The sequence below is a fragment of the Ammospiza caudacuta genome, chromosome 1 (assembly GCF_027887145.1).
Source record: "Ammospiza caudacuta isolate bAmmCau1 chromosome 1, bAmmCau1.pri, whole genome shotgun sequence".
NCBI classification, from domain to species: domain Eukaryota; kingdom Metazoa; phylum Chordata; class Aves; order Passeriformes; family Passerellidae; genus Ammospiza; species Ammospiza caudacuta.
The window spans coordinates 43,404,593-43,426,588 of NC_080593.1; the positions used below are offsets into that span (position 1 = coordinate 43,404,593).

Sequence of the window (21,996 nt, forward strand, 5' to 3'; positions counted from 1 at the left end):
CCTGCAGGATTAGAACCTACCACAAATAATCAGGAATACTTTATTTCATTAACAAGCCTAATCAAAACATGTTAGTCAACAATTTTTCCAGCATGTTAAATATATTGCTAACTAATTAGGAAAATTCAAAATAATTGCTTGGATTCAATTTTTCCATCCAAATGAAACTTACTGCAAGTTATGAACCAATGAGCAGGCATCTAATAGGAACAGACAGACAACAGTTAGTGTCTCTTAATACATAAAAAACCATAAAATTTCAAGGGCCATTATCAAAATTCCAGGCTGGCAATGGCTTTAAAACACACAGGTGTATTCAGAAAAAAGTCAACATATTGCTGCTGGTGGTGGCAGCCACCTCTTCTGATGTAGAAGTTGCCTATGCATGGTTCACCTCCACAAAACACAATCCAAGTACCTGAGAACTGTGGGAAGGGTGGAGATGCCAGAGAGCTCCTCAGGCAGGAGATGCCAGGAGCAGCTTGGGACAATGGCAGGGAGGGAGGGGCTGCTCACACACTCATAGGACTGGCTGGCTCACACCCTCCAGCAGGCTGTGGTCACTCACCTCCCTGTGGAAAAGGGCACATGAACAGCTCATGAACAACAGGCCACCCTTGATATGTTGCATCTGAGGGGGATGCAAAGCATGGCCAAACTGAGTTTCAAAGTGTTGCAGTTGTGTAAAAATATCTTAATTTGGTTACTAACAAACAGAGAAAGGGAAAAAAAAATCTGTCAGGGAGGGGTGAGCAGGAAAACATGGCCTGAAGCACAAAACAAGGCAGAAATTGATTATTTGAATGAAGCTTTCCCAACTGCCGATCTGATCAGCAATTAAAGCAGCAATTCAAATCAATGTAGCCTGGTGTTATTTCACCCTCTAAAGTTTCATATCTTTTATTTACACATAATTAATAAACTTCCTATGACATGTCCTGGATTTTAGAGTACCGGAGAAGGTAGTGGATCGTAAGGAATGAAAATGCTGCACTCTGCTGCTTTTCTATTTGAGTGCAAATAATATCAACAGAACTCAGGCATTCACTCCAGTAATGGGGAAATGGCATCAGAAAAATGTCTCTCTGCTTATTCAAATCTTTAGATGGGGGAGAGTCAGGAGCAGCATTAACATTTATTAGACTGCAAACCATACTATGCAGATCTCTGACACCAAAGTGTGAAATCCTGAATTGGTACAAGCTTGTAAGACAGACCATTTTTACTGTTAGAAGGAGAACAGAGAAAAAAAAAAAAAAAAAAAAGAAGAACAATTGTGGCTTTTCATCAAGTATATTTCATAATTGTCCATTAAAATACATACCTACATCACAAAACACTTTAAAAAAACCAAGTATTTTTAATGTATGTACAATAATGCAAAAATATGCCTAAATATGTATCTAATGCAAAAAAATAAACCATTTAATAAAATCTCCCTTCAAATGTCCCCCTGCTCTTCAACATATTAAAAAAAAGGACAGAGCTCAGTAAACAAACAGGAGTTAAAACACAAACTGACAGATGAGAGCAGTGCAAAGCAGAGACCTGAGAATGGGAAGGCATTTGATTCAGCTTCCCATTCCTCAGGATTACACCACAACAAAGGTGCAACTTGTCCTATGTCAGCAGAATTTTGATTTTAAAAAGTCACAAGAGGCTGCCTATGGCACTCATTTTCCATGTGAGCAAAAAAGTTAATAATAATCCAACTAAGCACCCTTTAAACACCCTTTAAACAGGGGTGAATTTCACCCTTGGCAAATATTTCATGTTCTGTGTACTCCTGCCAAGCACAAAGAGGTTCATCCAATGAACAGTATGGACTAAAGTCTACCTTTACAACTGTGGTGGGACAGAGACTTCTGCTGTTTCATGGCTGCTTGTTTTGCCACCTCTTCTTTTTGCACTCTCTAAGAAACTGCAAAGAGGGCTCCAGTCTTAGAATTTCAGTAAGTCAAATATTTTGCATTTGTGGCATTGCAATGTCACTAGTAGTTGGGATTTTAAGTATTTCTGAAGACTAGGTCTGAAAGTCTGAGTTAAATGAGACCCTTCAGTTTCTAAAGCGAATTATTATCTGATTCCTACTTGGATGAGTTTAGGTGATTGATGTGTATCCTTTATCTTGCTAGAGTCACCGCCCTTAGAGCACAGCAGGCAGTATGTGACACACAGCTCTTGTTTGCAGAAGCAATCTGAGGAGGTTTCAGTATTGCTCCATACAGGAAAGGTGGCAGGAATTGAAGCACTATTTAAAAAACCTGCTCATAAGGCACTGATGCAGCAAGGTTTGTGACGAACATGGTTTAATCATTCCTATTGTCCAACTGTTTAAAAGTCAGTCTATTAAATCCACCATAAATAGCAATAAAAAGGCATTAAAAAAAGTCCCAAACCAAAGAAATCAATCTAGTATTGAAACTTAATTTATGGCAGTCCCACTTCAGTGCACACATTGGCTCCTGCATGTTTTTTTAAACTCATTGTAGGCACATGCTCACTCTATATACAAAAGTTCCCCAACAAAGTCATGATGCACTGCACATACCCTACAAGCAAGAGATTTTCATATGACCTCACATAATTACATGTTAAACTTACAGATGGTGGACAGGAACATACATTGGCTCACTCACTGTACATATGTACTCAAACCTTTAGCAGAATAAGAATATACACAATATGTACATGTAATTCACACAGTAAAACAGTCCTCAACATCTGCTATTTTGTAGGGCTATGCATTTCTTCTATTAAAATTCCACACATGGAACCATCTCTGTGCCAGCTCCTCTTCATAAGCAATAGGATCACTTCAAGGTAAATTAGTTCTTCATGTATATGTAACAGAAACAGCAAAAGCTCAGCCTCTAGTCATCACTGTCACTCCCAGACTCACTCAACTGCAAGTCATTTCCTATGGAAAACAAAAACCAACAAAACACAACAAGTGAGTAGGCGTCAATTCACATTTCATGGCAATCAAACCAAAGAACAGTCACATTTACACTGCAAGATTTAAGTAAGAATAACACATGAAATGAATGCAAACATCATCTGTGATTTAATTAAACTGCCCAAGAACATCAAGAGCTGCATGGGGCTAATGGCTGGATTCAGGCCAAACCAAGCATCCTTGTCTCCAGAGCCACCAAAGGTGCTCCCTCGTGGGACAACAGCCCTCTCCATGCTAACAGCTGCAGAAAACATTCCACAGCCTCCACCCACCAAAGCTCCCATATATGGCTCTGGGACAAGGCATTGGGGAATTCCTTGGCTTTCTTTACCCTTTAAAAACAGGGGTTTTTTTGGTGTAAGGCCATTTGGGTAGCCAAGGCAAGGCCTCCACATGTCAATAAACCAAAAGGGTTGTTAAAGCCATCACAACTCAAGGCTGAACGAAGCTGACACGTGCTGTGAAGGTAAAGGCTGCCCTCCAAAGTGCAGAGATTGGATAAATGGCCAGGATATGGATCAAACCTACTGGCTCTGATCCTGTTTTGCAGAGCAGTCATGATTTGGTGAGATGGAGGGGATAAAAAGGGGCAAGAATCATGCTTGTGTTCTGATAATTGAACCTTACTCTCCCAGCATTTTCCCACTACCCTCCCCTCAAAACAGCTGCAGGGCATCTATTCAATAGACATAGAGACAAGACACGGGAGACAAGGACTTGGGTTAGGGGTGATTCTCCTACAGCAAAAGTGTTTCAAATCCAAAGGCAAAAGCACTGCATGAAGAGAGGAGCTACCCTGGTAGTTCACAGAGTCTCCTGCAGTCAGAGGCTTCAGATCATTAAACCCATGCAGTACTGTGGTCCAGGAGAAGCAGGGAGGAGGCTGCTCACAACCAGAAACAGGGAAATGGGCACAGTCCTAATGACTTTGTTGAACTTTCAATTTCACTTAGTCCTTCATTACTGGCAGCAAGACTGACAGGTCTCTAAGCTTTCCAGCAGGGCTTTTTGGTGGGGTCTCTACAATACACGTATCTTCTCAAAGCTGGAAACCCTACACATATCTATATTCAGACTCCACCAGTTCCCTATGAATGGGTGCCAAGAGATGTGTGCAAATATGCCTCAGGAGGAATTAAGAACAATTTATGGCAATTGCAAATTCAATATTCTAACTCTACCGAGTTGGAATGTACCTGATGTAGTGCAAGGAAAGAGCAACACAGAGGCACACCATGTCTCCAGAGAGAGTCTCATGGGACAGAACTATGCTTTAAAAATGTTCCTGACACTTCTTAAAGGGTGAAGTGAGCTTGTACTGATTCAATGCTTGCAACACCATAGCTGCAATATTTTAACAAAATTTTCATTTAAATTTCCCTTCAAAACGTGGTATTTGTGAAAATGCAGCCGAGACCAACACAATAAATCTGCTGACAAAGCAATACTGAAGACCACAGAGACTGCACTTAGGAACCCAGGACAGCCTTGAGCCATTTACAGTTTTTTACAGACCTTTAACAATGCGTCAACCCCACTATTTCCATTTAATCTGTGTATTCACATGAAAATAAATCCCATCCTCCAGTGCACCAGATCCTCCCACACCAGTGGCTACTTGGAGGCCTGAATCAAGACCCGACAGGGACAATAGGGACCACTGCACTGATACCCACAGGCTCTCCAGACCTTCAGACAAGTCCCAGCCCCCTGTTCATACAATCTGCCCATGTATTTGAGCCAGTGCAGCTCCCTGGAACTACTATTTGGCAAAGGCATTTCATGAAGTTAGCCTATCATGCTAAGAAAATGAGTGGCCATAATCAGCTTTCACGGTGGTAAGACACAAGCATTTACTTACGGAGCGTGTTCATGAGCTGATTGCTTCCTTGTGGCCTGCTGGTGCCATTAGCAACAGCATTCCTGTTGTTGTACTGCTGGTGTGGTGGCTGGGAAGGGGAAACGTGTGCTGGCTCTTCCCCCTCGCTGCTGGAGCTTTCATCTTCACTCCCAGATGAGCTCTCTGAATCCGATGAGCTGCTTCCACTGCTGCTGCTCATCTGCTCAATAATTTCAACCTCTGCTCTCAGTTCTGAAATAAAAAGGAATTCATCTGGTTGATACCACAAATACAGGGCCCCATGGAATTTTGGAAAGAATGTGCAAATGCGATGGTTTTGTCAAGTATAGTTTATCACACCAAAATATCTCACATGAAAGGAAACGGAAACAAAAAAATCCTGAAAACTTTTTTACTTATTGCTATAGCTAAATTTTAAAAACCAACAGCATAGGTTACTATCATAAAACCTTCACTCCCACAATTATTCTTCATATACTTCACACTCCTGAAAGCACTTTCAGCTTCATTATTTCTGACAGGCCATGGTCTCCATACAAAGTAAGCACATCAGCTGATCACAGAAATCTATATCTGAACTGTTAGATGCTGGTGATATTTAGGCTTTTGGAAAACACAAAAAATGGTGTGTTGGGGGGTGGGTACATGTACATGGGCAAATGATTACAACAGAAACTGCCTTGACTTCAGATAACGTATGAAACTGCTTCAGCACAGCCACACAGCCCATGTAAACAAACTTCAGAAGCAGATGGATGACATTAAATAACTTAGGACAGATGAGAATAGCTGAGAATTTTCACATATTGGGGAGTGGCAAAAATACCATAACCTGCTACAGAGCTTACAAGTAGCCAGGAAATAACGAAACTACTCTGAAACTAGGAAGGAATACAACTCAAGACACTGCCCACTTTAGGATTTCCAGTGCAAAGAAACACTGGAACACCAGGACAGCACCACAACAGCCTCATCAGCAACAGCTAGTGCTGGCTGAATGGCTGGTTACTAAAGAGATATTAAGGTATGTCACCCCAAATGATACAATATTGTTAAATTTGTCATAATTATAAGTGGCTTAAACACTAGTAGAGGACAACTCATTTGTATCCACCCACAAGGCTGAGTATCTAATGACTCAGTTCATCTTGACAGGTTTCCAGGAAAGAACAACATCCACAGATATAATAAGCATGGGATGTGAAACCCTCAAAATTCAGGCTTTTGTTGTGCTAGCAGCAGTACTATACCCACAGGGTTAGAACTCAGTGCTTGCCCTGGAAACTCACAGACCAAAGGGACAAGAATGAAAGAAGGGAGAGATGAGGTATTATCAACCCTACCTAACAAGTGGAGAACTGATGCCAGAACTGAGTAATTCATGTTAGGTCAGATGTGTGTCACGAGTTCCTTTTTAATAAGACTCATTTTCCTTGGGCTAAAAAATAGCCCAATAAAAATAAAAGAGTAACAGTTAAAGTTTTCTAAACTTTAGAGAACTTAAGAAGTCTAAAATAAAGAGTAACAGCTAAGTTTTTGGCCTCCGCAGTCTTTGCTGGAGAGAATTCCTCTAGCTTAGCATGTATCAGTTTGAGAAATTGTGTTTTCTCTTGCCAGATTTAAAATCACTATTTTTCACTTTCAAGGTTTAGAGCTCAATTTCAAGTGCTTTGGTTACACTCCAGCTGGGTATTTCAGGATAGCAGCGCTGTTTCTCCAATTTATTTCCTACATCTAGATCTCTGCCTATACCATCTGTGCTCTCTGTAATTTACCAGTATGCCAGGTAAACCCTACTCTTTCAGCTTGAAGACTTAGTATAAGAGACCATTGGAAGAGAAAGGAAATATGATTCAACAGAATCATATATTGATTCAACTGGCCAACAGCAGATAGCACTTTGTACTGTAATATCTTTCTACCTTATTGCCTCTCAACACAGTCTTGCAGGCTTTAAAAATACATTTCAGGCCTGGAGTCTGATACACAAACAAATGAGCACTTGTGAATCACTGTTCTCAGCCTACTCATGTTGAGGCTTTCAAATTATAAATGTTCCTTGTATTTAAGGCTAGGAAATTAATAGGGAAAATCTAAAGGAAAGGTAACCAGGAATAAGGGTACTTTCTCTTTAAAATGCCCAGGTTTAAACTTCTTTTTCCCCCCAGCTTAATGATGTAAAATTTCTACATTCTTCTAGTGATGGAGTAGTTAGTTGCAAATTACAGTGATTAGAATACATTGTTAGAATATCCTGGATTGCAGCAAGCACAATCACCTATCACAATCCATAGTGCAAAAAGATCCAACAGACAAGTCTAACACAGGACAAGTGCCTGAGAATTACACATATATCACTACAGAGCTGGAGTCTGTGGCTGGATGGAAGAATGTTGGCACAGTGACTGAGAACACAGAGCCCATATGTAAAATAGAGTGAAGAAGGTGAGGTGATCTTAGGCATTGGTAGTGAGAGGGAAAAGTTAAAACAAAAACACACTGCAGAGAACTAGGAAAAAAAAACCCAAAACTAAGCAAGAAGTGTGGACTCGATAGAGTAGGTGAGGAGATCACTGAAGGAAGTGATGCTGCCTGGCCAATTTTAAACAGAATTGGAGATCAGTGTGAGAATGAAGAATGGGAGGTTTTCGCAGGGGAAGCAGAAAACTAAGAGACCATAAAAGACATTTGGTTATGAGAAAGGAATGAGAGAATGCCTTGGAAGTAGTGCTAAAGCCTGCTATGCTGAACAGAGGCAAGAAAAGGCAAAACAGAACCAGTACCACAAGCTTCAAGGACTGGGATGTTAAGGCTGTTATCAGTGACACTGGTCACAGGTAGAAACTTGGTCAGAGCTCATCTTCTAATCAACTTCTGCCTCACAGGCTGACAGCTTCCCCTCAGATCTCTGTTGTCTCTCATTCCTTGAGCCCAGAATTTTAAACATCTTGTCTGAGAAGATGAAAGAAAAGCAATTGTTTCCACCGATGTTCTGGTGGCTGCTGCAACACGAGAAGTCTGTCAAGAGAAATTCAGCAGGACCACTAAGGAATTCTGTTGAAAACATTCTTGTCTCACACTGTCAGTGACTAAGCCAATGACATCAAAGCCTTATAGGAAAATCACAGCTGCTTTACAATGGTTCAATTTTGTATTTTCCCATTTGACTGCTATGCTTAGTACAGCTATAGGTACTGAAGATGTGGGTTAAACATTTCCTCATGATGCTTCCATTAAAATAGCTGTGTGTCTATGTGCACATATATTCTAAGCTGAACAAGGAAAGATTTGACCTTTCCTAGACATTTCTGCACCATAATATCAAACACCTCATGTCGTTGAGCCTTTGCAGTCTGAAAGATGACAAGAGTCAGGATGTGCAGCAGTTACTTTTAAAAAAGCTCTCCATACAGTACAGTTTTGAGCACTTGCCTTAATTGAGTCTACATCATCTGAAAAGGCTGACACTGCTTTGGGAACCTTAACTGCTCTACATTTCACGTTACAGCTGTAAGATTTCTTTCAAGAAGACAAAATGACCATTTTACACTGGCGGGCAATGCAGATTTTAGAGTAAAAAAAAAATAAATTCAAGGTCAGAAATCATTATCCAAACAGAACAGCCTTTCTCAACAGGGCTGTCTTCTGTATATATTCAGTATCAAACACCCTAAGAGTGTTTTACTGTTCCTACTTCTCTCAATTCCAATAGGTTATGCAGATTTTTTAACTAAAGCCTTCACCTCAGACTGCAAGAATACAAAGAACTGCCAGAGAGAAGTCATTTAACTTTAGGGAGGGTTAAGTTTGAATGCCTATAGCAGAACACTTAACTGGTAATAATAGAATGCAAGGTGGAGAAGTCAACTTGATACTGGCACCCTGAGCATGTGGAGATGGCAGCTAGAAGAGGCAGTATTTTATACTGATGTGCAGAAAACTTGACTGAGGTGTTCTTGAGAGACAAACAGTGCTATGGCATAATCTTCACATTCCACAGCTACAGTCCAGGTAAATAAAATCTGCTCAGATTTTTAAGCACTGAGTCTTCAAACCTGAAATATGATTCTGTGGGTTTTTTTCTCAAATGTTGTAACCGTGTCAATATTATTGCATGCTGTAATTTTTCAATATTATTGACATATATCAATATGTTGCATGCTGTAATTATGTCAATGCTGTTGAAAACATTTCTGCTAGGATCAAATTGGTCTGATAAATGTCAATTATTTTGTGCAAATAAATGACTGTATTGTGGTATATGTGTGCAAATATTCACAGCTTAATGAGACATCATCAGATGTAGCTGAGTGTTCAAAAGAACAAGCTCCTACCCTCTCCTATGCTCCCTTCAGGCATGAGGACAACATAGAAGCTTGAAGAGGAAAGGATTTCACTTGTGCAAAACCCTCAACACAGCCTCCCAAAAGCCTCTGTCCATAAAGGAAGGCAGTGGTTCAATTCCAGATGCTCTGACTCTGTCCTCAGACACTGCTGTTTGGACAGCTGTGTACTGCGACAGAACTGACCTACCTGAGAGTTCATTTCCAGCTCATCTGTAAGGGAGGGGTGAAAATGCACAGCTGAAGGTACCAGGGAAAGCAGAAACCTGCACTGAGGTTACCTTAAAACTACTGTGAAACATCCTGAAGGCTGTGTGTCTCACCACACCCTTATGCAGGGCATACTGGAAGCAAGAGGGTGTCAAAGTGCCTTTCAAGAAGCTCCTTTGGGAATTTTAAGTTCTGTGCTGTGTTCATTAAACAAAACCCACAGAATTTCAGCTTTCTGTTTATCTTTCTTTCCTACAGAGGAAGTACTTCAACCAAAACTAAAACTACTACTTGAATGGAAAGAATACCTGCTCTTCTGACTTACAAGTCCATGTTAATAAAAACACACATTAAGGGAAGATAACAGGATAAGGCAGACTACCTTACAGCTTTTACAGCTTGTCATTGCCTATATTTCCATTGTGGAATGGTGCCATTTTAATTCTACATTTTTTAAGTAGGTTCTTATGATATAAATGGTTTATCAATGCTGACACTCTAGATCATCAGTGCTGGAAAGGGTTATAGATTATAAGCAAAAACACCCCTGCCCAGGCTTTTGGCTCTTCTGGGGCTTTGTACAACTCCCCCTATAAAGTACCAAATTAAAGTCCTATTTTTAGTAGAATTCAGGTGCTCTAACTCTTGATTTTGGAAATAAAACCGCACAGTTTATTTATTTGGAGGTACTTTCATATAAAAGATTATCATGTGGCAAAAATATATTAGGAGAGCTCTGAACAACATGACTTATACTTCAGACCACTAGAAAATTATCTTTTAGAATAGATGTCACCCCGGACAAATGTAATTATTTTACTGTAATACAACCTTTACAAATTGCTGTATGTATACAAAAGAGTGCCCCAAAGGTTAAGTAACTTATTATATCCTACACGAAAAGACATTTAAAATCCACAACTGATTTAAATTTAAAAAATTGATATATCACCTATTATCATTTTTCTTACCTATTATACAGAAAATAAAAATAACAATGCAGCTAACAGAATCTCTCAGAGGTTGATTCTGGCTGCTGACCAGCATCCAAGTATTGAAAACACTACTGCTGCAGAAAAGTGAGACCAGTCAGCACCTATGCAAACACGCAGCTTAGCAGCAAAAGTGTCACCTAGTGATTACCATGAACTGAAAAAAAACCCTGCTGAGTAATTAATTTCATCTGGGCAATTAACATAGGCAAAATCTCCAGACAAAAATAGCTATATGGGACAGAGAAAAAAGAGAATGAAACCCAGAAAAAAAAAAAGCAGACAGAAAGAACAAGCTTAAAATAAAATAATTGTGTCTGGTGTCAGTGCCAGAGAACCACCAAACAAAAATTTAAAGGCTTCTTTATCATGACTGTATTATCCACAGCAAAAACAGGTATCACATCAGTAGGAAAAGAAGGCATGGGCAAAGAAAGTGCATCCTACCCACAGCAAACACTAAGAAAAAGATCTGCCTAAGCAGAAGAGTGAGTTGAGCTTAAGTTTAAGGTACTTTTTAAATAGAAGTTTAGCAGCCATAAGGCAGGTGTGCCAAAGCTGCAAAGGAGTGGTTGTGAAAGAGGGTAAGCTGCAGGTTTGTTCACTCTCTCATTCCTCCCCTACTAGCAGTGCTTGGCATGGTGCAAGCTTGTCTTGTACTGGGAGCACAGCTGCCTAGCCCCTCCATCCCCCCAAGCTCACTCAGGGCAGGGTAACGTTCTCCAAGTGACTTGACTGTAACGAGACCTTGGACCATTACACTTTGCTATTGCTGCTGTGGCGGCCTAAGACACCCCAGCACTGAGCTACAGGTTTCTGAACTCACATTAATTGTTTTTCTTCTTTCCCAAACAGAGAAATAGTTTGGAAGAGAGAAAACTACCCAGAATGAGGAAGTTTTCTCATGCCAGTAATATAGCAATATAAAGATCTATTCTAGTAGAAGAGAATAAACCTGTAGCTCCAGCACTGAGCTACAGGTTTCTGAACTCACATTAATTGTTTTTCTTCTTTCCCAAAGAGAGAAATAGTTTGGAAGAGAGAAAATTACCCAGAAAGAAGAAATTTTCTCACTCCAGAGAAGATGGCAATATAAAGATCTATTCTAGTAGAAGAGAATAAATAATCAGTATACTAAGAAGAATAAAGAAACAAGCTATAAAGAAGTCAACACAGCTATCAAGTACCATCTTTTAATCCCTGAATGTTTTTAGAAATTGCACAGTCATAGTTTTTATTATAAAGAAGAAAGACAAAGAAACTACAAACCCTTCTTTACCTCTCTTAATATCGTCCAGCTGGGGCTCTGGTGAAGGATTATCCTTCAAAGGAGAAGTTTTAGGTCCAACTGCTGGCTTGGTTGGGGCTCTGAACTGTGAAGGAGGCTGAGATGCTCGGGCAGACTGTTGCTCTATTCGGGCTTGGATCTTACTGCTGCCCTCTGCTCTGAAGAAACAACCAGACACATTTAGTGGTACTGTGCAACTATGTCCAGCTTTTTCAATATCCTTGTGCTAAGGCTTCATCTCTGACTTCCTTTTGTACAGATGTCTAATTTGTTTTACAAAGATGAAGACTGAATTACAGCTTTCTGTATGCAACACTTACTTTCAATAACAAAGAAACATATACAACTACACTGCAACACTTACAAAATGTATTTTCAAATCCAGATGTGGTTCAGTGATGCCAAATTCTCTACTTGAACAACAATGAAGGCTTTAATTTAGCAATTAGCAGTTGTATTTTTAAAAAAAGAATGATCAATCATAGTAATTTAAAGTAACTACAAATTCATTCACAACAAAATCCTGCTTAGAACAGTTGCAGCAAAAGAAACAATTTTCTCAGTTGCAATTAAATAATCTCAAACTGAACTCTCTTAGAGGTCAACTTGGCTAGAGTAATCACTCTTACTGCTAAATACAGCATACAAGTATTTAATTCCTGGGTTGTATCCATTTGCTGTTAGCTCTTCAAAACAGTTTAAGCCATTTCCTTAGTGGAAAATAGTCTTCAGAATAACACTATGCCAATCTGTTCAGTTCAAACCAGGTATTTCTGCCTTTTACTGAACTTCTGATGTAATTGAGACTGCAGAACAGTCAATACCCTTGGCAGAAAAAGAAACCCAAAAAAATCAACCACAAACCCAAAGTAGGTTCCTTTACAGTACACCATAATAAGGTTAAAGGGTGTGGTGTATTTACTGCATAACAGCAAAGCCTTTGGGGTTATGGCTTTGTGCAGCACAGAAGCAGCTTGTGGATATGAGAGCTCAGTTTCTGTTCTAGGAGGGTCCCAGCTCAGCAGCGTTACACTTTGTGTCTGGAAACTGATCCCATAATGTGAGATAAGTTAAAGTAGCCCATGTTGAACGTCCTGGGGATTCACCTAAACCACCTGTGGTACCAGAGCTGGTACATGAGCATTTACAGGGATATCTCTGTGCCTCAGTGAACTCTAGATTCAGTCTCACACAGAACCCCCTCTTCATTCATCAGTGACATGCAGCTGTTGGATACCACATTAACGCAGCTTAAAGTTTATCTACAGCAGAAGTAAGGAGTTGGCAAGGCACTCACTGTATCAAGTAGATGGTAAAAGTCAAAGATTTCTAGCACTAATTATGCTCATGGAACTACAGATGGTTTTATGTGGATTAAGTTCACTTACTCCCCTGTGAATGCTATCAAGGTATTAACACTAAAACCCCTGTTCCCACAGAGTGCCAACAGGTCGTTAAAGATCAGAGTAGTCATGGAAAATAAGAGGCACTTCTAATCTAGAAAATCAATGACTTTGCAAAGCACTGCTCATCAAAACAGGGACCCTCAAAATTTTTACTACCTGAGAAAATTTTAAGTATTTTTGCCCACATGAGACTCAGAACTCAGTGTAACCAAACATCTCACAGAACTCAGGCCCTCCTGCACTTATTTGCTCCCTTCTGACTTAAGCTTCACCCAGACAAAGTCCAGCAGAACTGAAATTGGGAATTCAAATCTCATCTGTGATGTGCTCATATCCACTTGACAAGATGAATACTACATGGATGAGTTTCCACATCACTGACTCAGAGGCGTGCTACAGTCCATTTATTTTGCACTCAAGGTGTTCCTGGCAAACACCCAGCCAACTACCAATGAGCTGCAACCCACATTTCCAGTAGTTTTAGCAGCTAAGGGTTCTATAGTGCAACAAAGTGTTTTTTAATGTAACACTTCTAAACTTATTTAAGAGTCTTTTCTTCACAAGACATTCAAATGACTGCTTTCTCTTTATGCATCAACCTGTGGTTCAGTGATGCTGAAAGATCCAGACACTTCAGGTACTTGCAGAGCAGTAGGACTGGTAAAAACTTTCCAGCTGCATACTTTGTAGCAATTGTGCAGCAGTATTGGGTCAGAAAGGATTTCTGGCTTCATCAATTCTTCTAGGCAAAACACCATAACCATTATTTCTACAGCTCTGCCCACCTTCACCAGCTGCAGGCTTTGTACTTGTGTTCCACTTAATATATTGCTTATCCAATATGGGAATGAGTGTTCCTTGTTCCCTAAGATTATGTTATTGAAACATCGTGACTCCCACAGGAAGCTGCAGGGAACAAACCTAGAAAGTCCAATAATCTTTTTGGCAGTCTAATATTTTCATGGGTGTTTTTGGCTAACTAGAGATTATTGAAACACATCCCATCCTTCAGCCAGCGTCTAAAGCCTGAAACCATCACAGGTGTTTCACTGCAAACTATAATTATGTCATTTCAGCTGTGGAGAATTTGCAAATTCTTTACTCTTGGATTCACACTCCTATTTGCATTTTTAGGCATGATAATTGGCCATGTAAAGCTAAGGTTTAGTAATTAAACATCACTACAAAATAAGAGAGTTCCGTTTCAAAACCCAGTCTTAATATGAAACTTCAGCAATAATTAATCCCATCAATTAACCCTGTCCCCAGCTTTACCTTGTTTTCTTGACTTGAATGCTGCTACTAAGTTTTTCCAGCACATATTCCCCAGTGTCATGATTGATAATAAGCACACAGTCCTTCTGATATGGCCTTTTATTTCCTTTAAAGACAGTCATTGGTGGAGTTGAACCCTGGTACAAAGAAAGAGCACATATTTGGTTATATTACTCTGTCCAAAAATTTATGAATACTAAGAGGAAAGAATGTAAGAGGAAAGAATGTATGTTTTGTTCTGAAAACAGAGGCTAAGAACCTAAAGTTTAGTACCTACAGAAAATATTCATTCATGAAGAGAGAAATACAGAGAAAATGTGCAGTAGATCAGACATTTCCTCATAGCAATATTATGCCTTTCATCATTTTAAGTGTCCCTGTTGTGACAAAACATCTTCGCCATGGCTGCCTTTATTTACAGTTCTCATTCCCAAAATGGCAGCATAACTAAATTTGCATAGCTGTCCCTGACAAGTATCAGAAATCTTCTTGATGTTTCTGCCCTGGAAATCATGGGTTTGGATAAGAAATAAAGTTCTAATTATTTGAGCAGCAGAACTATTGCCCAAGGAAATATGTGGTCAATTGAAAAATAATTTAAACTGCACTGTATATTTTACATAAATATATATGGCAGTATTTTCACAGTGCATTACAAGCAATTGTCACTGACAAACTATGTAAGAGCAGCTGCCTTCTCCAAAATCAGATTAGCATGCATATGTCCATGCAATTATACTGAAATGTCTTCTCAAAGGCAAATGGGGTATTTTGATGCCTTCCAGAAAGTCCCCAAGTCCACACAATGCTACATAGAGCCTTAAACTCTAAAGGCTTAGACTGAGAAGCAAAAAAAGACAAGAAACTCATGTGATGGTGCACGCTGGCTAACTGGTAATGCTGAGATCATGCTCAGTTGTACTACATCCTTGTACAGCCTGGCCCATACACTGGTTTTGACATTACAGCCAGCTGAACCCATGGTTTATCTGCACATAACAGCATGGATACACACCTGGCCATGACAAAAAGCTGTTACTCAAGGGGTTATGTTCTCAACTATGCAACATTCTCAGGCTTCTCTGTAATGTGTAGATGCTGTATAAAAGAATGTAGATTTTAAAAATAAATGTTTATTTACATGCACCTTTGCACGTACAGTAGGAAAGCAACCGAAATTGGGAGGCAAATGAAAAAACCCTGCAGTCTCCTATATATTATTCTGAGCAGCAAAAATGAACAATCACATTTTAGCTACTCTGAAAGCAATTCCTATTCTCCATGTTGTTCACAGATAGAATATATTTGAATTTAAAATAGGTTCTGAACAGTAAGTGTGAAAAATCTGAGTTCTTAACAAAGACACAGTGAGATTCAGAAATACAATTCAGAAAGGATGTCTCAAGAAAGTCTAGTCTTCAAAGGCATGTTACATTTTTATCATTCCTACATTTAAGAGAGGAAAGCAACATTTAAGAGAGTAAAAAGAAAGCTTAAAGTCAAATCCTGCATGCTGTTGACATCTAAGCCAGGAAAGGTATAGTGCACAAAGGTAATGAAAATTGATCAAAGTTCGTTGGCTATCATTCCGCTACCCAGAAGCCTCCTATAGCAGCAAAGACTGTGATTTTGGCTAAATAATAAGTAGAAGAATTAAGTCCCATTCTTCTACTTAAAACTAAATGTTTAGGGTTTATGTTGGTGCCTAAGTAACAGTGGCTTACAGATTTTGCTATTACAGGACAGAATTGTTTTCACCTGTGAGGGTTTTTTGCCTGACAGAGTTCAAGAAGCGCTTGGACAACGCTCTCAGGCACATGATGTAATTCTTGGGATTGTTCTGTGCAGGGTTAGGAGCTGGATTTTGATGATCCTTGTGGGGACCCTTCCAATTCATGATAGTCTATGATCTTCTGTAGTACTCTAACAAGCAGAAATTTTCCCTTCCCCAATCCAAATTGTTTTTCAGTTATTAAAGTCACTAAATGCACATGCAGAAATAGTACTTCAATTTATCCAAGCTGCAAGAGACACCAAAATATTTCCACCAAACAAATTATCAGAGATATTCTCAGGCACTAGGCAGTTTCAAAAAGAAAACCTCAACTCAGAATTTGAATGCTATCCAGTTGTTGGACAACTGGGAAGCAAAGCAGCATCCAAGAAATTCAGTGAAACTTGTCAGGATGAAACGATCTCAAAACCTCTCATTCTTTTCCAGTATGCCAAGTATTTTCCAGCTTTCTGTCCAGAACACAGGCAGCACTGCTTTGGAACAACATACACAGAGTGCCTTGGCTGCCTCAGCCTTTGCAGCATACCATAAACTCAAGGCTGCTCATACTGAGGGGAAGATAATCAAATTAAGCTCCTCAGTACAGATTTGAAAAGGAGCATTACAAGTGATGCTGCTCAACCCAAAAAAATCAATGAGCAACTCTGTTTCCAACTAATCCAAGATGAATGCTGCTGTTAGTTGTGCTGTTACCTGCTCTCCAATAGCACTACCATGCTCACCATTTCTACAGACAAAAACTCACATAAAGGAGTGTGTGACCTCCTGCAGCACTGAAGGTGACCAAAGCCATATAATGAACAGGAGCAGGGTGAAGCGGCTACAGCTTCACTCAGTGAGAATTATCACAGTACCTTCACCTACCAATTAAAACCACAGATGTGCTGGGAACAGCAATACCAAAAGGATCTGACACACAGCTTCCAAACTGACCGGTGCCCCCTGCAGCTACCAGACCCATTGATGTCTGTGAATTCTGGTTTATTGGCTTGACACATGGCATCAACTTCAGCTAATAAACAAATCTAGTTCCAGCACATGAACACTTTCTTTTGTTTTGGTAAGGAAACCACTGAACCTTCAATTACAAACCAGCTGCACCTATAAAGAGATTGATCACTTGTTTTATTGCTGTTTGACCATCATCCTCACACAGTAGATCTTTATGGCATCATTAGGGAAGGAAGTGGATGGGAAACTACTTCATGGCCACTCACCAGGACTGTCCCCTCCTTCCACTGATGAAGCTAAAGGCAGGGAACCCTCTATGCCCTACCTGTACATGACTGAGAAAGGCAGGAGCATGCTTACAGGTCTGCCTGTGGGTTCTGAACATCCAGCCTTGACTGAAGCCCGAGTGACATTGCCTTTACACAGCACTAAAAATGGATGGGAACCAGGTGTACAGCTTCAGCTAATAGTAAAATTCTCCTTGCCTTTTAAGGAAGAGTAGGAAGGAAGGAATCAAAAGTAAAGAACAATTTGGCAACCTTACAAATATAGCCCTTTATAAAGAGCCAACTGTACAGTCCTTTCCTAACGTGGTAAACTATAAGTCTGGCTGCTTAAATATTGAACCCCCACTGTTAATAAAGAAAGTGAAAATAACATTTACATTAGAATGTAACAACAATGCAAATTTGTTGGAGAGCAAACAGGAGCACATATATAAGAGACTTACTGGAATATGTGGCAAAGTGATGGTAACATCATCTCCTTTACCCACTTGGAGATCCCCCTCACAAGACGTATCAATTGATGCTGGCTTAAAATCATCTAAAGAGGAAAACAATTGTGATTACATTTGTTAGAGTCTCCAGAAGCATCAATGTGCCCTGCAAAGAGCCACCATACATTTACTGTGATTATAGGGAATGGTAAAACACACACTAGTGTCTAAAGCAGGGCAAAATAACACACCAGTACACTGTGACTACATGTAGCAACTCTGTCATGTGGTGGTACCATATTCTGAGCTTCCTTTTTAAAATATAAATAAGGTAGTAGATCTTGTGTTTGAACACCAAAGCAGACTTCTCCAAACCCCAGGCTTTGAGTGGCACTTGGTTTTACTGACAAGTGTAAAACTGTATCAATCAGACTCAAAAGAGTAACAACTTCCAAAACCCTGGGCTCTGCTTAGCTCTTGCCAATTGCAAGCCTGAGGACTCCTCTGTGACAAACACCAATTTAATAACACTTGTGGAGGCTGGTAAACTGGCTGAGAAGATGACTACAGTCCCCTTGAAAGACAGTCCTTAAACAACAACCTCTTGGCCATGATGAGGAAAAAGCTTCCCCCAGAATGCATTACTACCATATTGATATTGCCATATGTTGATTCTATATATCCCATTGGCCTTTCCCCTTTGTTCCACACCGGTGCCCTCCTCTCATGTGTTCTGATGTTCTGCCCCCCCCCTTGCTATCCCTATATAAACCCCTGCTCCCTGAGCCCTTTTCTGGCAGGAGCTCAATAAAGCCCCTCTGTGGAAGCCCATATGAAGACTCTTCCCTTCCACCAGGATGTGTTTTTAAAGACACTTCTCCGGGAAGGTCACGGCACTCTCACCACCTCCGCCTGCCATGACAACTGTAGCTTTGAGTGGCACTTGGTTTTACAGGCAAGTGTAAAACTGTACCAATCAAACTCAAGAGAGTAACAACTTCCAAAACCCTGGGCTCTGCTTAGCTCTTGCCAATTGCAACCCTGAGGACTCCTCTGTGACAAACACCAATTTAATGACACACACTCATTTAGTCTTACTGATATTTCAGTAATTTCTTTAATGGCCATCTTGCCTCCACAGTAGTGCTAAAAGCTCCACATGGGTGGAGGAGATCTCAGCTCTCACTTCTGAGGAAAGAGAGACGTGCTGATCTTACTTCAGCAGTTTCATGCTGCTCCAGAGTCACTGTGGACAGAAAGGATCAGTAATGGGAGGCACTGTACTGGCTTTAAACTTACACTTGTTTTAGGTATTTATGCTCTGTTGTACAATGCTTTGTCTCCCAACCAAGGCACTTCTGTTTAATGTATTCATTTGAACTGAGAACATTTTAAATTAAAAGTATTTTCCCCTCATTATTCTGTTGTGCTGGTAAGCCATAAAATAACAGGAAAAAAAAAACCTATCAGAACCTCTAATATCTTGAGAGAGGATTTAGACAAACTGAAATAAAATCACACAGCTATAGGCTAGTTTGCCTTGTGTTTGTTTTTATAAGAAGCCTGCATTCAATTCTAGCATCCCTGCATCTGAAGAGGTGCAATTATATTAACGATTGAGGCTTTTAATTACTGTATTAGTTATGAAATTAATACCTCAGAACAAATTTAAAATGTAATTCCACTATGAAAAACACATTTGCAGGAGAAAAACTCCAAACCCTGGCTTGTAATAAATTCTCATTAAGAGGATGTTAATATTTAATTGAGTTTTACTTTGACAGCACAACAAGCAGAATCAGACACACTTGACTTAATCCTCATGCCTTAACTGCCAGATCAAATCATAGCCTTCAATTTCAATTGCTCATCTGAGCAATCTGTTTCTAGCTGTTGTTTCCCACCTACTTTATGTGCAAGCTTGCTAAATAAAATAAACCAGCTGTACAAGAGATAGTGTCTTTGCCAAAACGGGATCAAGAATTCCAACAGCACAGTCACCAACTTAAAAGGAATATCACTACCAGACTTCTTTCTTAGGCACAGCAATATAGAGTTACTTTAAACAAACACTCAACTAATTGTTTTCATTTTGTTAGCACGTGCCTGGATAATGCTCATGTAGATGGAGAGCACATATTTCCCTCCAAATATACCCACAGCTCTTTTCCCAAAAATCAGATGTTTCAAGATGTGTTTTTCAAGGATAATCCAGTTTATCAGTACAAGAATGAAGTATCTTAAGAAGGCCGAAACAAATGCAGCCTACAAAATCCTCTCTTTGTAGTTTGTGTGAAGAGGATTATGGCAATAATATAATGTTTGGAACCCAGATAAATCATTCCAGAACAACAGTTAGGGGAAAAATATACCAAGACAATGAAGAAATCTCATTTAAAAGTCACAGATAGAAAATAGAGGATTCAGAAAGATCTTCTGAAATAAAACTGCATTCTTCCAGTTGTAGTCTGAAGACCTTTGGCTTTGCAATCCTGTGGGAAATTGGTTATTGAAGCACTTTCCATTCTAGAAATCCAGTATATTTCCACCTGGATATAGTTTGGGTTTAATTCACACAGGATCAGGCACTTGGGTGACCAGTATCATTGAAACTACTATTTGTGGCGTATCAATATGGGCAATGAGACCAGGCCTGTATTTGTGCATCATAAGCCAAAATATCCTACTGTTTTTTGTATAAATTCTCCACTTTCACAGAAAACTACTAAATTATAACTTTAGTATTCTTTACATTTACTCTTGATGGTTTACCAGTCATTTTAGTCCAATAAAAATTGGACTAGTTTTGCTCAGATTTCTTGCCCCACAAAATTAATGTGTGGTAATACAAGGAGTTCCTCTTCAAAACAATCTATCTCAGGATTTATCTTGCATTTAGTAGGAATTACTGTAAGTGTCTGAGTCCCTTCTGCTTGCTTTCCTGGCATACTGATTTATTACAGCTGGCTGGAGCCGGGACAGCCAGGGAGAGCTCTTCTGTGATACACATTGCTTCATCAGGAAAACACCCAGCTACAAACCCAACTCTGGATGCTCGGGCTGCCTCTCCAGGCCGGGCCTGCGGTGGCACCTGTCCTGCAGTTAAGTGCCACAAAGAGAAAAAAACAAGACGGCAAAGCCCCCCCTTATGGAGGAACTCTTCATGCTTCCGAGCGATTAATGGCAAACTTTCTAAAGCTGGTCCTTCGCCTTGGCCTGCCTCGTTCAAACCCCCTCCCCGCCAGCATCCACCTTCCCCTTCCTCCCGGCGGGACCCCCCTGTGGGGAAACACTCGTGGGGAGGAAAGACGGGCGCTGAGGGAGCGGGAACGGGGGAGACGGGTGTGGAGGGACAGCGGGGAACGGCAGGGAGCAGGGCGCTGAAGGGGACAGCAGGGAAGGGGGAGACGGGCGATGAGGGGGCAGGAGGGATGCGCGTAAGAAAGTGGGGACGAAGTGGGGACGAGCCCCGCGATGGCGGAGCGAAGGGGGCGAGGGGAGCAGCAGGGTGGGCACGGCAGAAGGAGCAGCGCAGCCGGGGGACTGGACGCGAGCGGGGAGGAAGAGGCGGCCGCGGGGGAGGCGCTCACAGCGGATGGTGTGGAAGGAGGCCTTGGGCCGCCGCTCGAAGCTCTCGCCTAGCTGCAGCGGGTGCTCCTCCTTGTCCAGCAACGAGTTCGCCGAGCCGTTCATGGCCCCGCTCCCGGCCCGGCCGGTCCCTTCCCTCTCCTCCGTGCGCTGCCGCCCGGCGTCCTCCCGGAAATTCTTGGCTTTCCCTTCCGGGAACCCTCTCCGGGGCTGGCGGCGGGTACGGCGGGGCGAGGCGGGCGCCCGGGGCCGGGCTGGGGCTGCTGCCCCGGGGAGGGTCCCGGGGGAAGTGGGAGCCCGGCGTTCCCCGCCCTCGGTAGGGCAGGGCAGGGCAGGAGGGGCTTTCCTTCCCTTCCCTGCCGGGATGTCCAAGCCCCGGCTACGCTGGGGCAGGAGCTGCTGGAGGGAAGCCGGTTCCGCGTGGGGGGACCGGAGGATCACACGGAGGTGTTACATGTTTGTGGGCTTAGCTCTGGATTAAACACCTTTAAAAGGTTCTTTAGCCTAAGCATGGGCTGTTGCGACTGAGTTTATCATCGCGCTGCCTTCCCACCGCAGCAGAGGCGTCACTGAAAGGACCGGCTCGCGTTTGTTTGTTTGCGTGTGCGCT

The 21,996-nt window shown here is 41.1% G+C and overlaps 1 protein-coding gene across 1 annotated transcript; it reads right to left on the reverse strand.

Moving 5' to 3' along the window:
• Nucleotides 1–1,302: 1,302 nt before the first annotated feature.
• Nucleotides 1,303–21,604, reverse strand: EAF1 (ELL associated factor 1). Its single transcript, XM_058810772.1, has 6 exons — nt 21,389–21,604; nt 17,811–17,905; nt 14,335–14,471; nt 11,645–11,811; nt 4,821–5,051; nt 1,303–2,920 (listed from the first exon to the last, which is right to left on the reverse strand). Exons 1-6 carry the CDS (start codon nt 21,489–21,491, stop codon nt 2,874–2,876), a joined length of 780 nt encoding a protein of 259 aa, XP_058666755.1. The 5' UTR covers nt 21,492–21,604; the 3' UTR covers nt 1,303–2,873.
• Between the last annotated feature and the right edge of the window lie 392 nt (nt 21,605–21,996).

Bases quoted from the DNA above. Each gene is read 5' to 3' on its own strand.
- EAF1 (XM_058810772.1), bottom strand. From the start codon at position 21,491: ATGAACGGCTCGGCGAACTCGTTGCTGGACAAGGAGGAGCACCCGCTG. The intron at 17,906-21,388 runs GTGAGCGCCTCC...TTTCCTCTTTAG, and splicing joins CTCCTTCCACACCATCCGCT to ATGATTTTAAGCCAGCATCA. The intron at 14,472-17,810 runs GTAAGTCTCTTA...TCTTTGTACCAG, and splicing joins TCACTTTGCCACATATTCCA to GGTTCAACTCCACCAATGAC.